At 40.7% G+C, this 18,240-nt stretch overlaps 1 protein-coding gene across 9 annotated transcripts in view; it reads right to left on the reverse strand.

Moving 5' to 3' along the window:
- Nucleotides 1-1,310: 1,310 nt before the first annotated feature.
- The window catches only part of LOC104588555 (phospholipase D delta-like), a 98,496-nt gene continuing 81,566 nt past the window's right edge, over nt 1,311-18,240 (reverse strand). For 8 of the 9 annotated variants that reach the window (XM_088887832.1, XM_088887830.1, XM_088887834.1 and 5 more), the window contains one exon: nt 1,311-1,870. In XM_088887832.1, the coding sequence (XP_088743958.1) occupies nt 1,577-1,870 (294 nt within the window). In that variant the 3' untranslated portion in view covers nt 1,311-1,576. Of the gene's footprint in view, nt 1,942-18,240 lie in introns of all 9 variants that reach the window. The other variant, XM_088887833.1, reaches the window with a different exon arrangement.

An 18,240-nucleotide genomic window follows, 5' to 3' on the forward strand; every position in this document is an offset into this window, starting at 1 on the left:
GATATTTGATTATGTGGCAATTTCTTGCTGCAATAATTAAATCTCAGATTGAAAATAAAAAACGTGAAACTGTGGTAATGCAAAAAATGCCAAAGGTTAGGTGGGTAACCAATCCACCCTTTCCAAGATTAAAATTCCTTTGTTCTAAACTAGTATAAAAATGCATGCTATGAACATCTGCAATTAAGTATCGACCGTATATAATATATATTGTTTGGGGTTTTAACTTTTAATTTTTGTGACCTGTGTATATCCACTTGCATGTTTATGATGCCAATGGTTTGGATTTGGTCGATCTTTCTGGTATCATGTCTTTCAGGCATAATAGATTTGTTGAATGTGTCACAATTTTACCTGGTATGAAAATTCAACGAATATTTCACTTCAAATATTCGTAATATGTTCATAATCAGTTTCAACAGTATAGATTTCTGCGAAGTTTCAACTCAAAATATGGAAATCCATGGAGAAGTGAGGTCTAACTCAAGAACTATTGATGGCAAGTAAAATCTAAGAGGACAAACTTTGGCTTTCTTTTTCCCTTGATGTCAGCTAGAGAAACTGATGTAAAGCCATGGGGGGGGGGGGGGGGGGTAGAATAGAGTGAGTGAACAGTCCTGCTATTAAAGAAAATTCTGAGATACAAGAGAAAAAAGTACTTTAATAAAATAATAACACAAGTCAATTTTAGTGAACAAAGACGATTGATGCCTAGATGAAATAATAGGTTAGCCTTGAAACATTGTTTTTGGTCCCAACTATCCGGAGTCTTGACATCTCTAAAAAGAGAAAGGAAAAAACAAAAACAAAAATAAAAAAAAAAATAGTTATCCGGGTCTTGGGAGGGGTTGACTACAGTCTCCTAAAAATTCATATTTTACCTAATTAACCTTAATCTTTAATTCAATCAAAATTCCAATCCTAATCAAAGTTTAAATCAAAGATTTATAAAAAAATTCCAGATGGGAAATCTTTTTCTTTCCTCCTTTAACTGAATGGTTTTAGAAACTCGCCTATGACCCAAAAGTTGAGATGGTCACCCAGCCTCACTACAAAGGAGACATGGGATGGCCAGTGGGACTCACGTGTACCCGGCTCTGTTCCCACCCGAGTCCCCTATAATGCATAATATATAATACCAAAAATAAGTGTTTAGGATATTTATTTAAGTAATTCTACTGGATTCTTTCCAATATCCTTATTTGATGAATCGAAAAATCTATTCTGTGGGAAAGACATGATACCGGAAGGGCTTTGACCAATCAAAACTCCCCTCGAAGTGGAATATTGTTCTTGTAGAACTTATTATTTACCAAATTACATTGCTTTTTTTTTTATTTTTTTCCGGTAAAAGCCAAACTACATTGTTTGAGAAACAATATCTGCCATCCAGGAATTGTCCCTATAAAGAAATATGTATGTATATTCTATAATGACAAGTATGATTCCTACCTTGATTCCATCTGTAAATTAATATGCGATCTAAATTCCATCCTGTGGGCAAGTATCCTATTGAACTGCTTGAAGCTCCAATTGGCATTGGTTAAAACTCCATGTAAGAGTACCTATTGAACTGCTATGTTGTTAGAGCATCAGGAAGGGTTGTGGGTGCTCCAAGAACCTTACCACCAACGTCAGGAAAGCATTCAAACCCAGGCAATGGCCCAATTTTCCCATCCCAGCCTACATGAATTGGATATGGCATCAAGTGTCCCTTCATATCCATAAATTCCTCAGACACATAAGATTGCCAGTTGGACTCTGCAAGTGTATTCACACGTCTGATGCACTCAATACTCTGTGGTTCATAGAAACAATCTTCAAGCATGCCAAGGTGCTCAGCCCAGAGAGACATCCGATAACCATAAACCTACAACCATAAATGTTGTTATGATGGACTCCATTGGAACTGAATGCAGTCTGTTGCAACTGGTCAGTTACCTAGAAAGAAATGAGTAACAAATCATTGCATTTGAAAATAAATACTCTCATTGAAGGTGTTCATTCCTCTTTCTAAGCCTCAAAGAACTGGATTAAATCATCCAATTAATGCCTTTTGGACTATATGAACTAGTTACTAAAATTGCATGGATAAGAGTTCTGGCTTTGCTTACGAAAAATAAAATTAGTTTTGATGAACAAGGAAATAGAAGTGATCATGTGGATCGAATGTAACAGATGAAATGTTCTATTTAAAAAGAAATTAGCTACATTATTAAACTTGTGACAACTTATTCTGAAAGCAACATTAGAGTTCATAATGACTTCAGCTATTACCACTTTCATAGAAAAGTTCATAATGCAAGAAGGGAAAAACAGGATAGTCTTAAATTATCTTGGAAGTCCTCAACCTTGAGCATCAAAATCAATGAATTCAACTTATAAGATTTAAGAATACAATTACTAATGATTTTCTCCAAAGATCCTAAGAAAGATTTATCTTAAAAAATTTTCAATAACACATGATATACTTTCAAGCATGGTGAAAATAGTAGTATTGAAGTCTGGGAGTATTTATGGTTTATTTTCCATTTATTTTAAAACCTAACCTCCCTCTCTCTCTCTCCTTTATATTTCAGGTTGAGTTATTCCTTGTTGGAATCAAGGAGATTAATAGGGAGACAGTTTGCTTCCTTGATGTGTTTAGGTTAAAAGGTTAGGGTTTTAAGCGAGGAAGGGGAGAATAGTGAAGGGAGAAAAGAGAAGAGAGAAATGAGGAAAGAGTATGATAAACGAGATCTAATCCTCTCAAACACTTTGATTTTGAGAGAGAAAATTACAATATTACCCTTACAAATTTGTATATGTAGCTACATGATTATATTATAGGTAAAATACCAATAATGCCCATTACAAATATCTTCTAACACTCCCCCTCAAGTTGGTGCAAAGATGTCTATCATGCCAAACTTCTTGATAATTTCTATGAGGTGATCTTTCGTAATTCCTTTAGGATATTTGCTAATTGTAAATGATAAGTACTATAAGCAGTGCAGATTTTAACATCAAGGAGCCTCTCTCATATGAAGTGGAAATCAACTTCGATGTGTTTAGTACAGTCATGTTTGTTGTGAGAGTTGTTTGTTTTATTTTATAGTTGACACTGTCAGCCTAAGATGCTGACAGCCAGTGTCTTTTACTTTCTTCTTATTTGTTTGTTAGTAGGGAGTGGTCAGGGGCATAATTGTATTTTCCTCTTATTATTTACATTAAGTTAATATAAATGATAAGCTGGGATCAGCCAGCTATAGTTTTTTGATTCCCAATCGAATCTCCCTCTCTCCCTTCTCTTCTCTCTCTTCTCTTCTCCTCTCTCTCGTTTCTCTCTATCCAGGAAAGATTACATGGTATCAGAGCAAGGTTCTGGGCGATAAAGAATCTCCTTTCTTTCTCTCTTGATCTCTTGGACATGTGGAGGACAAAGAAACCTAATCAGACTGATCAGGCCACTTGCCGCTGTTTTCTTTGGGGTCCCCCTTGGTCGTAACACCAAGGAAGCCCTGGTAGAAGAAGGACGATGCTGTAAACACCCTTCTTCTCCTTGTTTGATGCAGTGAGAGTTAGTTTCTGGGTTTGCACCTTCGAATAGGCGCTGGACAGTTCGATGCAGTGAGAATAAGTTTCTGGGTTTGCACCTTCGAACAGGTGCTGGACAGGGGTATGTATTCTTTTTTTCCTCTGTGGCCAATGCAGTGAAGGCCTTGGTTTTTTTATTTACACCTATGTACACGTGTTAGACAGGAGTATGTTTTTCTTTTTTTTCTTTTTTTTTTATTACAGACAGGAGTATGTGCTGTAGTTGAACTGTGACTGATTTCTGGGCTGTGTTCTAATGCCCTGAAACTGAACTGAACTGATTTCTGGGCTGTAGTTCTAATGTTCTAATGGCTGAACCATTACTGAACTGATTACCAGTTGCTGTAGTGGAATTAGCCTAATTGCTGGACTGGTTTCAGCAGTGTTTTTTTTTCTCATTCCAAAAGTAGAATTCTTGGGGGTTTAGCATTCTGATTGTGTGGGATCAGGTCTGGTACACTTGTGATTCTGGTTTTTGTAGTGTAAACCTTCTTCCTCAATGGCAAACTTGAAGGGATGAGAGATCCATCGTATGGACGCCCAAAACTTGCGAATAAAGGGGCGAATTTCAAAAATTTTTCTCTCCCTTTCAACTGGGAATCACATTCCCTATTTAGAAAATCATATTTTCAATGATCAATCTTGAACCATAAACTGAACCAGATCTGAACCAAAAGTAGTAAGAGAGGATTATACCTGATACGGAGAAGTAATATCTCCGAACGAAGGTGTTCACGCCCATGGAAGGATCCAAAAACTGCTCCCACTGAAGATGGCGCAGTGCAGGATGGAGCAGAATCAGTAGTATTCTTCAAGAATTCTGTCCTTCGCAAGAAACAGCAGGATGGCACGTGAGCACAGCTTCCAATCAATTCTTTCATAGAGAACCGATGTCAAGATCGAATCTTGACTTCTCCCACAGAGTTGGAGATCAAATTGGATGTCTGGCGGCTGCAGGAAGGAGGCGGCAAGAAAGATTTTCGTAGGGATTGCAGAAATCTTTCTTTTGTGTTTTTCAGCACTTAAGAGGATGTGAATATATCTTTTCTTAAAGCTACCACCCCCTCCTTAATTGTAACCACAAAGGATCAGCTCCTAATCCAATTAGGAGTTGCTGATCCAAATCTTATTTGGATCAAAACATCTCTTTAGGTGATAAGGATTAACCCCTATCTTATCTGCAGATTAGATTAGCTTTCTCCTAATCTCATTAGGAGGTTTCTAGATTTGAATCACATTCAGATCTGGACTCTCTGAGTGGATAGGGTCGATAGGGTCAAGACCCTATCCTATCTGCTAATCCATCTCAGAATTCACCCCATATTTAACTAATTAAATAGCCCAGTTCGAAATGGGCTTTAGGCCCATTAAGCTTATGTGCTCACTTAACCTTCCTAGCTACTGCCTAGTTGGGCTTCCTTGTATGGCGTGGGACCCAAACATTGATCTACACATCAGCCACATGGGTTCGGCCTAGCCTTTGTTATAAGGCCTGGCCGAATACACTATTATGGACAATGCACCCCCTGAAACCCATCAAATGGGCTTTATGGGCCCAACACTTACCCTAAGTGGTCCCTGGGCCAAGCCACCTTATAACACCCAGGGACTGTGGGCAGATGCAAGATTAGCCCATCAGGTATTATCCTCAATGGTCTTACACTTAACCTCTCAGCCCATAATGATCATACACTGCCCGACAAGAGAGGACCTCTCCCTCAGCTGCAAGGAACAGTGTTGCACTCTCTGCTTATATGGATCCCGGGAATTAAAACCTTTTGCAAACCTTTTAGAAACCATAATATATATACATTTATATCTCATATAAAATATACTTTGCAAAACAAATCTCAACGATTGAAATCGGCTGCCGGCAGTCTTGGTTTCCATCAGTGAGAGTGCATCCCCGATCATTACCTTTGTCCGACAAAAGGGCTAATCCTGTCACTATGATCACCCACTCAGATGAATTCTCAGACTGTCCCAACATACCCAGGTTTTGACCCCCGCTAAGGATCTCACTGATTGGTACATCAAAGACAGCCCAATCCGACACCTAGTACAGTATCATAATCGAATCTAGGGGTCGGGTGTAACTTTCCAGTTTTTGCCCATCAATCTCCAAGGTCCAGGGCAATACTGGAAATCTGGTCCAGTTCAAATATTCAATTAATCCTACACTGTATGCGCCTAGGGTCTCACCCTGGCAGCTGAGACAGGCCACCCCAACCGACTTGGTGGCACAACAGTGTCAGCCTTATCAGGATAGGTCTCCCCAGACCAACCCACTGGCTGTGAACATTCTAAACTAACACGAGTCTCATTAAGTGTCCAGTTTAAGGGTATTACACAGAAACATACCAAGGGAACATGAATCAAATATGTACTTTTATTCATTTACAATAAACTCATAATGTACATCATTCTGATTGAAGCTAAGAGCATACAAAACTGTCTAACAGTGAGAGTTAGTTTCTGGGTTTGCACCTTCGAATAGGTGCTGGACAGTTCGATGTAGTGAGAATAAGTTTCTGGGTTTGCACCTTCGAACAGGTGCTGGACAGGGGTATGTATTCTTTTTTTCCTCTGTGGCCAATGCAGTGAAGGCCTTGGTTTTTTTATTTACACCTATGTACACGTGTTAGACAGGAGTATGTACTGTAGTTGAACTGTGACTGATTTCTGGGCTGTGTTCTAATGCCCTGAAACTGAACTGAACTGATTTCTGGGCTGTAGTTCTAATGTTCTAATGGATGAACCATTACTGAACTGATTACCGGTTGCTGTAGTGGAATTAGTCTAATTGCTGGACTGGTTTCAGCAGTGTTTTTTTTCTCATTCCAAAAGTAGAATTCTTGGGGGTTTAGCATTCTGGTTGTGTGGGATCAGGTCTGGTACACTTGTGATTCTGGTTTTTGTAGTGTAAACCTTCCTCCTCAATGGCAAACTATGATCCAGCATCATCTAGGGTTACACCAACCTGTAGCACAGCTGGTATGGGTGGTGAAAACTTGATGTTTCCCATGCCAATTACCCCTCTAAATGGACTCAACTACCTAGAGTGGGCTAAAAGTGTGAAACTCTATGTAACAGAAAGGGGAAAAGCCAGTTACATAAATGGAAGAGTGAAAGAACTCAAGTGTGAGACAGATGAACATATAGGTGGGACCAAGAAAACAGTATGGTGATGTCTTGGCTCCTTGCAGCCATGGAACCCGGTGTGAGGAAGAACTTTATGTGGGCAGATACCGCTAGTGAGATTTGGGAACAAGCCAAAACCACCTATTCTGAGCAAAGGCATTATGCCAAGATTTACCAATTGCAAGCTGAATCCTCAACCTAACCATAGTTTGTCTGCCTATTATTCAGCCCTTACTTTAGTGTGGAAAGAATTGGATTACTATCAGACTATATAATGGAAACATGATGACGATGCTAAGGCCTATAAGAAGCTAGTTTCTTAGCAGCGTGGTTTTGCATTCTTAAGAAGTAAAGAGTTGCCTTCGGTTCCAAAGGTGTATGCTTTTGTTCAATATGAGGAAAGTAGGCGGAGTGTGATGGTTACAATTGATGGGGAGCAATAGGTAGCATTGGCTGCAATGGGTAATAACAATATGGGCAAGAAAAGTGACACCAAGAAGGCTGGTGATAAAGATAAGTTGTTTTATACCGACTGTTGGCGCTTGAGACATACTCGTGACACATGTTGGGAGATTCACGGGAAGCCCAAATGGGCAGTGAAGAACCAAGAACAGGGTAAGTGCAAGGCCAAAAGAAGCCGAATACAACACATAATGCAGCACATGTGGCAACCCAGGATACTCAGTTTGTTGGTACTACATGGGACCACTTGACTGGTTCTGACCCCAAGGAAGATATCATGAATTCCTTCATAGATCATTTGGATTCATATGGTAGAGCTTTGCGACAGATGGATAGTTCAGTTATTGGTACTCCTTCTACTTCATTTGCATCTACATCAGGTAATGCGGCCTCTGCGTTCCATGTCACCACTACCACATACTCCCCTTGGATCGTTGACTCAGGGGCCTCTAACCACATGACCGATAAGCCAAACTTGTTTCGTACTTAGGAAGGGACAGAGTGAGGCTTGCAGATGGATCATTCTCTTCCATTGCAGGACAAGGATCAACACCCCTTCCCCATGGCCTTAACCCGAATTGTGTATTGCATGTCCCTCAACTTCCTATAAATTTGCTTTCAATAGTAGTATTACAAACTCTTTAAACTATAGTGTAACCTTTTTTCCTGGCTCATGTGTTTGTCAGGATCTAACTTCTGGGAGGACGATTGGTAGAGGGAGCCTAGTGGATGGTCCCTACATTCTCGACAACAAAGCTGGTCTCTCGCTGTCATCCTTGGAATCATATATTCAGTCAAACAAGAGTCAAATTTTTCTGTGGCATAGTCGGTTATGTCATGTTTCATTTGAAATAGTAAAGTCTTTGTTTCCGGTTTTATTTAAGTCATGTTCAATGTCAGATTTCCAGTGTCAAACGTGTCAATTGAGCAAACATTGTCGAACAACTTTTCATTCAAGTAATAAAAGATCCAGTTTTCCTTTTCATATTGTGTATTCTGATGTAAGGGGGGGCCTACTACTATAATCTCTGAGGGAGGATATAAGTACTTTATCACGTTGATCGATCACTTGTCCCGCTATACATGAGTATTTCCCATGCGTAGCAAAGATGAAGTTGCAATGATTGTGAAAGATTTCCAGAGGATGGTGCTTACGCAATTCCATGTTGAAATACAGATCTTTCAAGAGATAATGCAAAGGAATACTTTCATGGTGAACTCAATGAGTTCTTTGCCTCCCATGGATCTATTCATAGGAACTCTTGTGCAAGAACACCACAACAAAATGGTGTTGTAGAAAGAAAGAACAAACACCTCCTTGAGGTAGCTCGAGGGATGATGTTACACATGAATGTTCTAAACACTTGAAACCTAGGATGCTTGGGTTCTCATTCTCCCTCCTTTTTTATTCCCCTATCTGACTTAGGTCTTCCATCACCCACTACTCCTAGCTGTGACATTCCAGGTCAACCTAGTAAGGCTCCAAATGTGCCAGTTACTCCTCCTGATGCAGTAGATGCTCCTAAAGATTCCAGTAGGCAACAGAAGGAGATACTTACATACAACAGAAGGAAAAAGAGCTCTCAGCCTCATGACTGCAACCAGTTGGACTCAGATCAATCTGTCTCTGCAATTCAAAGTAATTCTGACTCACATATTTCGGATTTGGATCTTCCTATTGCTCTTCGTAAGCCTGTCCGTTCTTGTACCACCCGACATTCCATAGTTGATTTTGTTTCTTACTCACATTTATCTCCTGCCTATCACTCCTTTGTGTCTGCTCTTTCTTCTATACGTGTTCCTTCTAGGTACTCAGAGGCAGCATCTGATCCAAGGTGGAAAGAAGCTATGAATGAAGAGATGAAAGCCCTAATGAAAGCAAGAACTTGGGAATTAGTGGACCTGCCAGAGGGGAAGGGCATTGTTGGGTGCAAGTGGGTATTTACAGTAAAGCACAGGGAGGATGGGTCAATCGAGAGGTATAAGGCTAGACTTGTGGCAAAGGGATTTACTCAAAAGGAAGGAATTGACTACAAAGAAACCTTTGCCCCGATAGAAAAGTTCAATACAATCCGGGTTCTATTGTCACTAGCAGCAAATTTCTCATGGGAACTTCATCAGTTGGATGTGAAGAATGCCTTCCTAAATGGTGATCTTCATGAAGAGGTGTTCATGGAACCTCCACCAGGTTATGATGTTGGCAAGAAGGTGTGTAAACTAAGGAAAGCATTATATGGTTTGAAGCAATCTCCCCGGGCATGGTTCAAGAGACTTTGTATAGCCATGAAGAAAGTGGGGTACACTCAGAGTGGTGCAGATCATACCTTGTTTACAAGGAGATAGGATAGCAAGCTTACGACACTCATTGTTTATGTGGATGATATGGTGATTACCGGGAATGACTTGGAAGAGATAAAGAGACTGAAGGAGTTCCTAGCTTCAGAATTTGAGATCAAAGACTTGGGAAATCTGAGATATTTTCTTGGGATTGAAGTTGCTAGATCAAGAGAAGGAATCTACATTTGTCAGAGGAAATATGTGCTAGATCTCCTAGAGGAAACAGGCATGATGGGATGCAGGCCAGCAGACACTCCAATAGAACAGAACCATGGTCTACAAGAATCAATGGGTGAGGACTACTGTGATAGAGAAAGATACCAAAAATTGGTAGGAAAGCTGATATACTTATCCCTCACTCGGCCAGATATTGCCTATGCAGTGCATGTTGTCAGTCAATTCGTGCACTCACCAAAGATCCCTCACATGAGAGCAGTTGAAAGAATTCTTAGGTACTTGAAGACTTGCCCAGGGAAGGGAATTCTATTCAGGAAAAACAGTAGACTTGAAATTGAAGCCTAAACTGATGCAGATTGGGCTGGGTTTGTTGGAGACAGAAAGTCAACCTCAGGTTACTGTACATTTGTGGGAGGAAACTTGGTCACATGGCGCAGTAAGAAGCAGAATGTAGTGGCTAGATCAAGTGCAGAAGCAGAATATCGAGCTATGGCCCATAGGGTTGCTGAACTCTTATGGCTCATAACTCTTCTTAATGAGCTTGGCATCAAGGATGAAGGTCCTCTCAAGCTGTATTGTGACAATAAAGCTGCCATCAACATTGCCAACAATCCCGTGCAGCATGACAGGACAAAACATATTGAGATTGATCGACACTTTGTTAGAGAGAGAATTGTCTCGGGTGAACTCTGTGTGCCTTATACTCCATCTGAGATGCAAATTGCAGATGTATTGACTAAAGGGCTGGCAGCAACAAAGTTTAGGAACATACTTGGCAAGCTAAACATGATTGATATCCATGCTTAGCTTGAGGGGGAGTGTTGGATTGAAGTCTTTGTATGTATGAGTGTTCGGCTAATTAGAGTTCTTATTAGCCTATACTTAAGTTTAAGTTATCCTGTACTGGGCCTGTGTTAATGGGCCTAATCCTGTTTAATGTTTTAAGTTGTCTGGGTGTCCCATCACTAATCAGGGGCATTCCAGTAATTCCTTGTATCATTGTACTACATTCTAATATAAATAACAGTACTGTCGACTGAGCTATTCAGTTCGACATTCACAGCATTTCAGAGGTCTTCTTCTCTTCCTCTGCTACTTCGAGTATAGCTCCTAAGCTTACACACATGACCTTACCTCTTCTAGTGTGCCAAATAAAGACAGATGGGTTGAATAACAAAGTTAAATCAGAAGGCATAGACCACCTACCTCCAAATAAACAAAGGCTCCACCTCCATATAGTTGTAGCAAAGGAACAGGAGATCAGCAAATGGAAACAGTCCTCATTCTCGGCCTTACACAAGGAACACCAATTTGGGGAAAGACAAAGCGAGGGTCTCTTTTTCTATAAGTTTTCCAAAGTATTGATTTTCCCATAGAAGACTTCCCAGCAGAATACAACAATTTTTGGGGGAATAGGTCGCGCCCAGACTTCTTTGACTGGGAATCCTTGGGAAATGGGGTTAGAACTGAGGGATTTTAGAAAAGAAGAGCAAGTAAAAGTACATTTTGGAAGAGGAGTCTAAACCCTTTGATCAGAAGAAGTGGGGTCCAAGCAAACGGATTCTAGTAAATGAATTAGCTCAATAACACAACTCGACCATCCCTTAATCCTCTACGAAACCCAAAGTCCCAGTTTAAAGATAAGGGGTTTGACGGGCTTGGGAGAAAAGTTGCAATTGGTTCATGTTTGTGAAGGGAAAGGGAATAGAGCGAGGGGAAACAAATCTTTGAGGGGTTGGGACCCACCCAAATATCCTCCCAGAACAGAATAGCATTACTAGAACAAGCATCATACCTGATGAGTCTGAGGAAGCGAGGGAGAATACCATGTATAGCCTTCCAAGGTGTAGTAAGGGTAGCTCGGCGAGATATCCCGGAATCCCAACCATTAACTACACAACCATGAATGCTTGCCACCACCTCATGCCATAATCTCTCTCTCTTGGGGCCATCTATTGTGGATGCTTTTGTTGGAAAGGAACACAGCTGCAGATAGCGGCAGTAATGGACGTTCCTATCTTATCTTATCTCTTAGCTATATTCAGTGTTCCTATCTTATCTCTCAGCTAGATTCAGTGTTCCTATCTTATCTCTCAGCTAGATTCAGTGTTCCTATCTTATCTCTTAGCTAAATTCAGTGTTCCTATTAATTAGGCAGTAGCATTATTATTTCCTATGTTTTTTAGAAAGTTTCCTTTTAGAAAGCTTCTTAATGTTTTTTAGAAAGTTTCTTAATGTTTTTTAGAAAGTTCTTTTTTAGAAAGTTTCCTTAAGAAGGACTCTTGTAATTCCTATTTAAAGGATCAAATGTTATTCAATAAAACTATCGATAATTTCAGTCAAGAAAGAGCAGAGGAGAGTTGGTGATCTCTTTAACAAATCACCATAAAGGCGCTAAAGATAGCTTCCTCGAGAAAAGGGAGAAACAAGGGAAAACAAGAAGTTTTCCCCGTTAACCGACCTGTGACGAGATCCTATTCGCAGGCCCTTAACACCATCTCCATAGCCACTTCCCTAGAAGGGCTACATTCTTCAGCACTATGTTCCCTATCCCTAAACCCCGTTCTTCCTTTGGTTTGTTAACTATCTCCCATCTGATCAAGTGATCCTTTTTCACCTCTCCTGGTTCCCATAGAAAGTCGTTCATTCTCTTCTCCAGTTTCTTAGCCTCCCTTGGAGGAATCCTGAACACTGAAAGGAAGTAGGTTGGAAGGTTGGCAAGTGTAGCCTTAATTAAAGTCAGCCTACCCCCTATTGAAATGTAATTCTTTTTCCATGCCGCAAACACTTATCAAATTTCTCCACAATAGGGGCCCAAAAACTACTTTCTTTAGGGTTGGCTCCTAAGGGTAGCCCTAAGTATGTCAAAGGCCAAGAAGAAATATTGCAACCTAAGCATTTTGCAATGGATTCAATCTCCCTATTCTCCAAGTTTACTCCAACCACACAACTTTTATCAAAATTTACCTTCAAGTTGGAAGCCCTCTCAAAAGTACTTATTAAAATCTTAAGGTTCTCCACTTTGCTCAACTCATTCCCTTCACAGAAAATAACAATATCATTAGCAAACTGAAGGTGAGTTATTGGAATGCCTCTGCTCCCTATTCTCCATCCCTTTATTTGGCCCTCCTCATCTGCTTTGGAGATCATCCTACTAAAGACATCAACAACAAGTGTAAAGAGGAAAGGGGAGAGTGGATCCCCTTGTCTTAAGCCTCTATTGGATGGAGAAAAGTCCTTAACCACCCCATTCACCAACACTGAATAACGACAAGAGTTTAAGCATCCTCTTATCCAATTACACCATTTATCCCCAAATCCACGTCTTCTTGACATCTCCAGCAGGAAACTCCAATCCACAAAGTCATAGTCTTTCTCCAAGTCCAGTTTGCAAACAAATCCTTTCCTGCCCGATCTCCTTATCTCTTTCACACTCTTGTGCTTGGCTAACGAGAGAGGGGAGAACTTCTTTGATCCTCCTAGAGAGCACTTATGCCAGAATCTTATAGATGCTTGTCACTAGGCTAATTGGCCGAAAATCTTTGGGGTGTCTGGCATCATTCTTTTTGGGAATTAAGGCTATAAAGGTGGCATTGATTCCAGGACTCACAAAATGTTTATCCTCAAATCCGTCAGGACTCGATGCCTTATCCCTATCCATAGAAAAAACAACTTGTTTAATTTCCTCTTCCTCAATGATTCTTTCCAGCCATCCCTTATCTGTTTGGTTCAAAGTTGGCCAATTCTCATTCCCTACTATTAACCGATTCTCTAAGGGTCTTTGAAAGATGGATTTGAAGTGATCCACAATCCTACTAGCAATCTCCTCTTGAGAGGTTATCTCCACACCATCAACCTCAAGCTTTAGTATCAAATTTTTCCTCCTCCCATTATCCAAAGCATGAAAGAATTTGGTATTCCCATCCCCTTCTTGATCCACTTATGTCTGGATTTTTGTCTCCAAGAGATCTCCTCCCTCAACAAAGTCTCCTCTAACTCCTTTTTCAGTTTCCTCCTCATTTCTCTGTCTTGCTCATCCATCATCCCTTGGGATTCTTTTGCATCTAACTCCTCAATTTGAACCAATAATCTAGCATTTACCTCCTCCACTCTTCCAAATTGATCATTATTCCATTCTTTGATTTTGCCTCTCAACCTTTTTAATTTTTTGTGGAATCTAACCCCATCCCATTTCACTTCTTTCATCTCTTCACTCCACCATTCCTTAACCTTAGTCAAGAAGTCCGGGTGTGTCAGCCACATTTTCAAACCTGAATGATCTAGGTCCATTACCAAGAGGTTCTTGTCCTACTTCTATAGGGTAGTGATAATAGGTTATCCTAGGTAGGGCCTTAGCCACCAAACCTCTCCAGTGGCTCTCCCAACCCTCATTAAATAGGAATCTATCAAGCTTTGAGCAGGTTGGGTTTTCTTGGAAGTTGGACCAAGTGTAGGTAGCCTATAGTAAAGGAAGCTCGCGTAACTCACAGGAATTTATGAAGTCATTGAACTTCCTCATACTAGTTGTAATGGCTTGCCTAGGATTATTTGACTCATTTGTGAATCTTATTGCATTAAAATCCCCCCCCCCAAACACCAAGAACCTTCCCACAAACCTTGAATTCCATGAAGCTCCTCCCATAACTCATTCCTCTCTCAGTGATTATTTGGACCATACACATTTGTTAGCACCCAAATAAATCCATCTTCCACCATTCTGAATTTTAGGGATACAGTGAAGTTTCCTATCAGCTCCTATACTGGTTCTACGAAGTCCTCCCTCCACAAAGTTACTATTCCCCCCGAGGCTCCCCACAAAGTCCTCCCTTTAGATCCTGCAACATCACAACATCAGGTCTTTCTCTCCTAAGTAGCTCCTTAATCGATCTCCTTTTTATGGCACTACCCAAACCCCTTACATTCCAGCTTATTATCTTCATTACCTTTCAAGAATTTAGCCCTCCAATATAGTGTTCCTTCATTTAGAACCCTTCTTTCTTTCCCCTCTGCCACTGAACTCGATATCCCCTTCAATGTCCATTATTAGTCTCTCTACTTCAGACTTTTTCTTCTTTTTCCAACCCTTATTTCCCACCGACTTCCTATTCTTCCCTTTATTTCCTAATTCCTGCCCCAATCTATTGGTTCTTGCCTCTGATTCAGGGTTTTTTGGAGCCACCTCTATCATTTCCTCCTATTTATATTCCTCCAGCAGGGCACAAATCTGCTCCCAAATCCATTCTAACTCCTCTTGTTTCCTTTCTAACAACCCAACTCCCTTCTCTAATCGGACTCCATCATTATCAATTGCCACTTCCCTGCTACCAGTTGGTTGGTCTGGTTGGGATTCCAGGACATCTGTTACAGGCAGAGAACCTAAGTTAGTATCTAAAACCAAATGGACAGGCTTACCTGGAATTAGCATAGATGGTTGCATGTGGACCGGCTGCTAGGTATCAATTCTTGGAGTCAGAACTAGGCCCTTCCCCTTTTCCGGACTCAGCCGTGGAAGCGGACTAGGTACAACCAATACTTCCTCACCATCTACAGTCATAGAAACTTCACTTCTCTTTCCCTCTGCGTGAATCCTTAGGTAAGGCTCCAAGTCTGATTCCTGTCTCTCTGGCCTGATGTCCTGACTAGGCTGCACTTATGGAATGGACTCGTTTATTGGCCGGGATCACTCTGCCTTACCTCTTTAAGTGTTCCCAACTCCACCTGTCATTTGTATAGCATACCCAGTTTGGGAAAGATCTGTTCTCCGCTGCTAAGGCTCACTCTTCTTTGCGTTTTGATATTACTAGAATCTTGCGAATCCGTCTCCTCCTCTAGGAATACAGTTCAGTGTTTAATCTACCCTCTTCCAGTATATCTCTTGGTTTTTGGAGGTCGATACTTCCCAAGCAAATGGTTTCTTCCAAATCTGAATCGGAATCAGAAAGTTCTTCATCGTTTGTCAATCTTTCCGAATCAGAGTCGAAAACCTCACTGCTCTTCACACTCATGGGGTTATGGCATTCCTGTTCCTTATGTGGCATCTTCTTCGAGGGTCTCCACTGTAACGAGCTGGAGACCTTCGTTGAACTGTTCGAACGAGAGAAAGGGCTTGAGGAAGACGATGGTATACGGATTTTACTGTCTACCTGAGGAGCCAACCTTGTCATGTGCTCCTTTAAGTTGTCATGCGCCCCCCTCACTCTTCGGTCTTCTAAGCATAGCCCACTTAACTTTTCGGGCCTACTGGGCCCAGAATTACAATTTAGAGATGGGCCTGCTGGTTGGACCCCGTGCATATTCCTGAGGCTACCAATACCTCTGCCCGACCCGATGAATCACCTCCCTCCTCCTATATTGCACTCGGACCATTCCTCTCCACTGGAGTAAATTGCTTAGGTCCACAAGCAACTGCCTGAGCAAAAGAAACTTTGGTTTTCCCACCGTTGCCTTGTGTAATACGTCTAACACTTATAATGGTTTCCTGATCTGAGCCTTTTGGCCTATCTAAAGGCTGTGCTTCCATTCTTGTGAAAACTCCTTGTTTCTTTTTTACAGCCACTTTCAGACTGCCACGTAGCTGCAGCTCCTCCACCACTTCGTCTTCCTCCTACCTTGCTTCTCTCCACAGGGTAGCTTCAATGGAGGACAGTAACTACACTGGGAAGAACAAACCCTCCACAGCTACATTCACCTTCCTCGGTATATCTTCTGGTTTTACACCACCTAGTAGAATGGCTGCACTTCGCAGGTCTCCCCAAAAAACACCATCAAGGCGAGCTCCACACAACAAAGCAATTGAGTTTGCTGTTTTTTGATTCCATAGATGGAATGGCAACCCAAGCACTCGAACAATTACATTATCTTCCACTGAGAACACTTTTGAATTTGATGAAAATGACCATTTAAAAACCGAGAAGGTTCCCAGATCATCTTGGATACTTAGGGCTCTAACATTTACCTGGTTTTCAAGAGGGTCCAACACTGCCTTAGCAGGATCAAACGAGGTCACAATAAATGTGCTTCTTAGCTCCATCTTGCTCTTCAACATTTCTGCAACTTTCCACCAGTCTGTCACCACCCCTCCAGCTTCAACCACTAGCATTCTATCCCATTTTCCTTTTGTCCCCTCTGCTACCAATGAAGGGTCCCTCCTACTATTTGCCATGGCAACAAACTTTTTGTTTGTATCCTCTTTTTTACACAAAAACTGGCTTCTGGTTTCTGGTCATTGTCCCCATTCATCAACTTTCATATTCTCTTTATTCTCCATTCTCCTTCTATTTAGAAAATTTGTTAGTGTCCCAGAAATCCTTCTCCACCCTTGATCATTCTTCCCTTGAGGAAGACAAATCATTTGTTTCCTTCCTTTAGAGAAATATTCAGTTAAAGAAATAAATGCACTTTTTGCATTCTTCTTGTTCTCCAGCACATACCTCCTACCCGATCCTGAGTAATTTTCTTTCCAATATTTCTGCTTCCCTTTAGCAGCTGCATCAGAGACAAACTCTTTCACCCACTCAATCATTTCTGAGCCTTCCACAAGGATCGTGGCTCTCCTGTTCTCTTACTTTCAAACCCATTCTTCCTTTGATCCGTATCTCTTCGAAGAGAAATTCTTTGGCCTCTATCCTCAGAGCTGACCTCCATTTTACTTTCTCCACGAAACCTCCCTCCACTTTCTCCATGAAGCCTCCCATGGCAGTTAACTGGCTCAAGAATTGTTCATGTGCCACTATGGATGACCGGCATTTCCACTGACAACGACGTCCTACATGCAAATTTCATCTATGAGGACTGCACACAGTATTGCAGCAAGACATCACACAAGTCCGGATAAGATTTAGGTAACTCATTGTCGGTTCATGCTACATGTCTGTCACAGAAAATGCTTCTTCGGGATATTTGAGCTTCTGAGGTTGAAGAATCATTAGGTTATTTTCTTTGGTAAAGTAAGAATCATTAGGTTGAACAGGAACCACTTAGCATATATTTGTAGTTTAATTACAAATAGGATCTTGAGAAGTTCCAAATAAGAATTTCTGCACTTCTTAGATTTCAAAATTGAACCAGAATTCTTTCACTTAGGTTTTAGTCATGGTCATGATAGAATAAAATTTCTATACAGTGGTGTTATAGAGGAAACATGGGTCAGATGTTTCAGATAAGTAAACTACAGAAGGAAAGAGAAACAATAATATAGGTTCCAAAAAATCAGAATAAAACTGCAAAATGATAAAAAAAAAAAGAACAAATCTTAGAAGGTACTAATAAAGATGAAGAGATAAACAATAAGGAAATTGATAATGGAAATATGAGGGAGAGGATCAGTTACATAAACTAATTAATGTAGAATGGCTATGACCCAATGATGAGATAGGAAGTTAACAATGGGATAAAAGGAGCTTAAGGATGATTTTAGGATTAAAATGAAGGCTTAAATGGGGCTAGAAAGGTTATGGCTTAAATTCTTGAAAATTACATATTTCTTATGGGAAAATGGAAAATAGAAAACCGAAAAGCAATGTATAGAGGTGGAATTTTTTAATGAAA

This window comes from Nelumbo nucifera, chromosome 5 (assembly GCF_055504915.1).
Source record: "Nelumbo nucifera cultivar China Antique chromosome 5, China Antique-T2T, whole genome shotgun sequence".
NCBI lineage: Eukaryota > Viridiplantae > Streptophyta > Magnoliopsida > Proteales > Nelumbonaceae > Nelumbo > Nelumbo nucifera.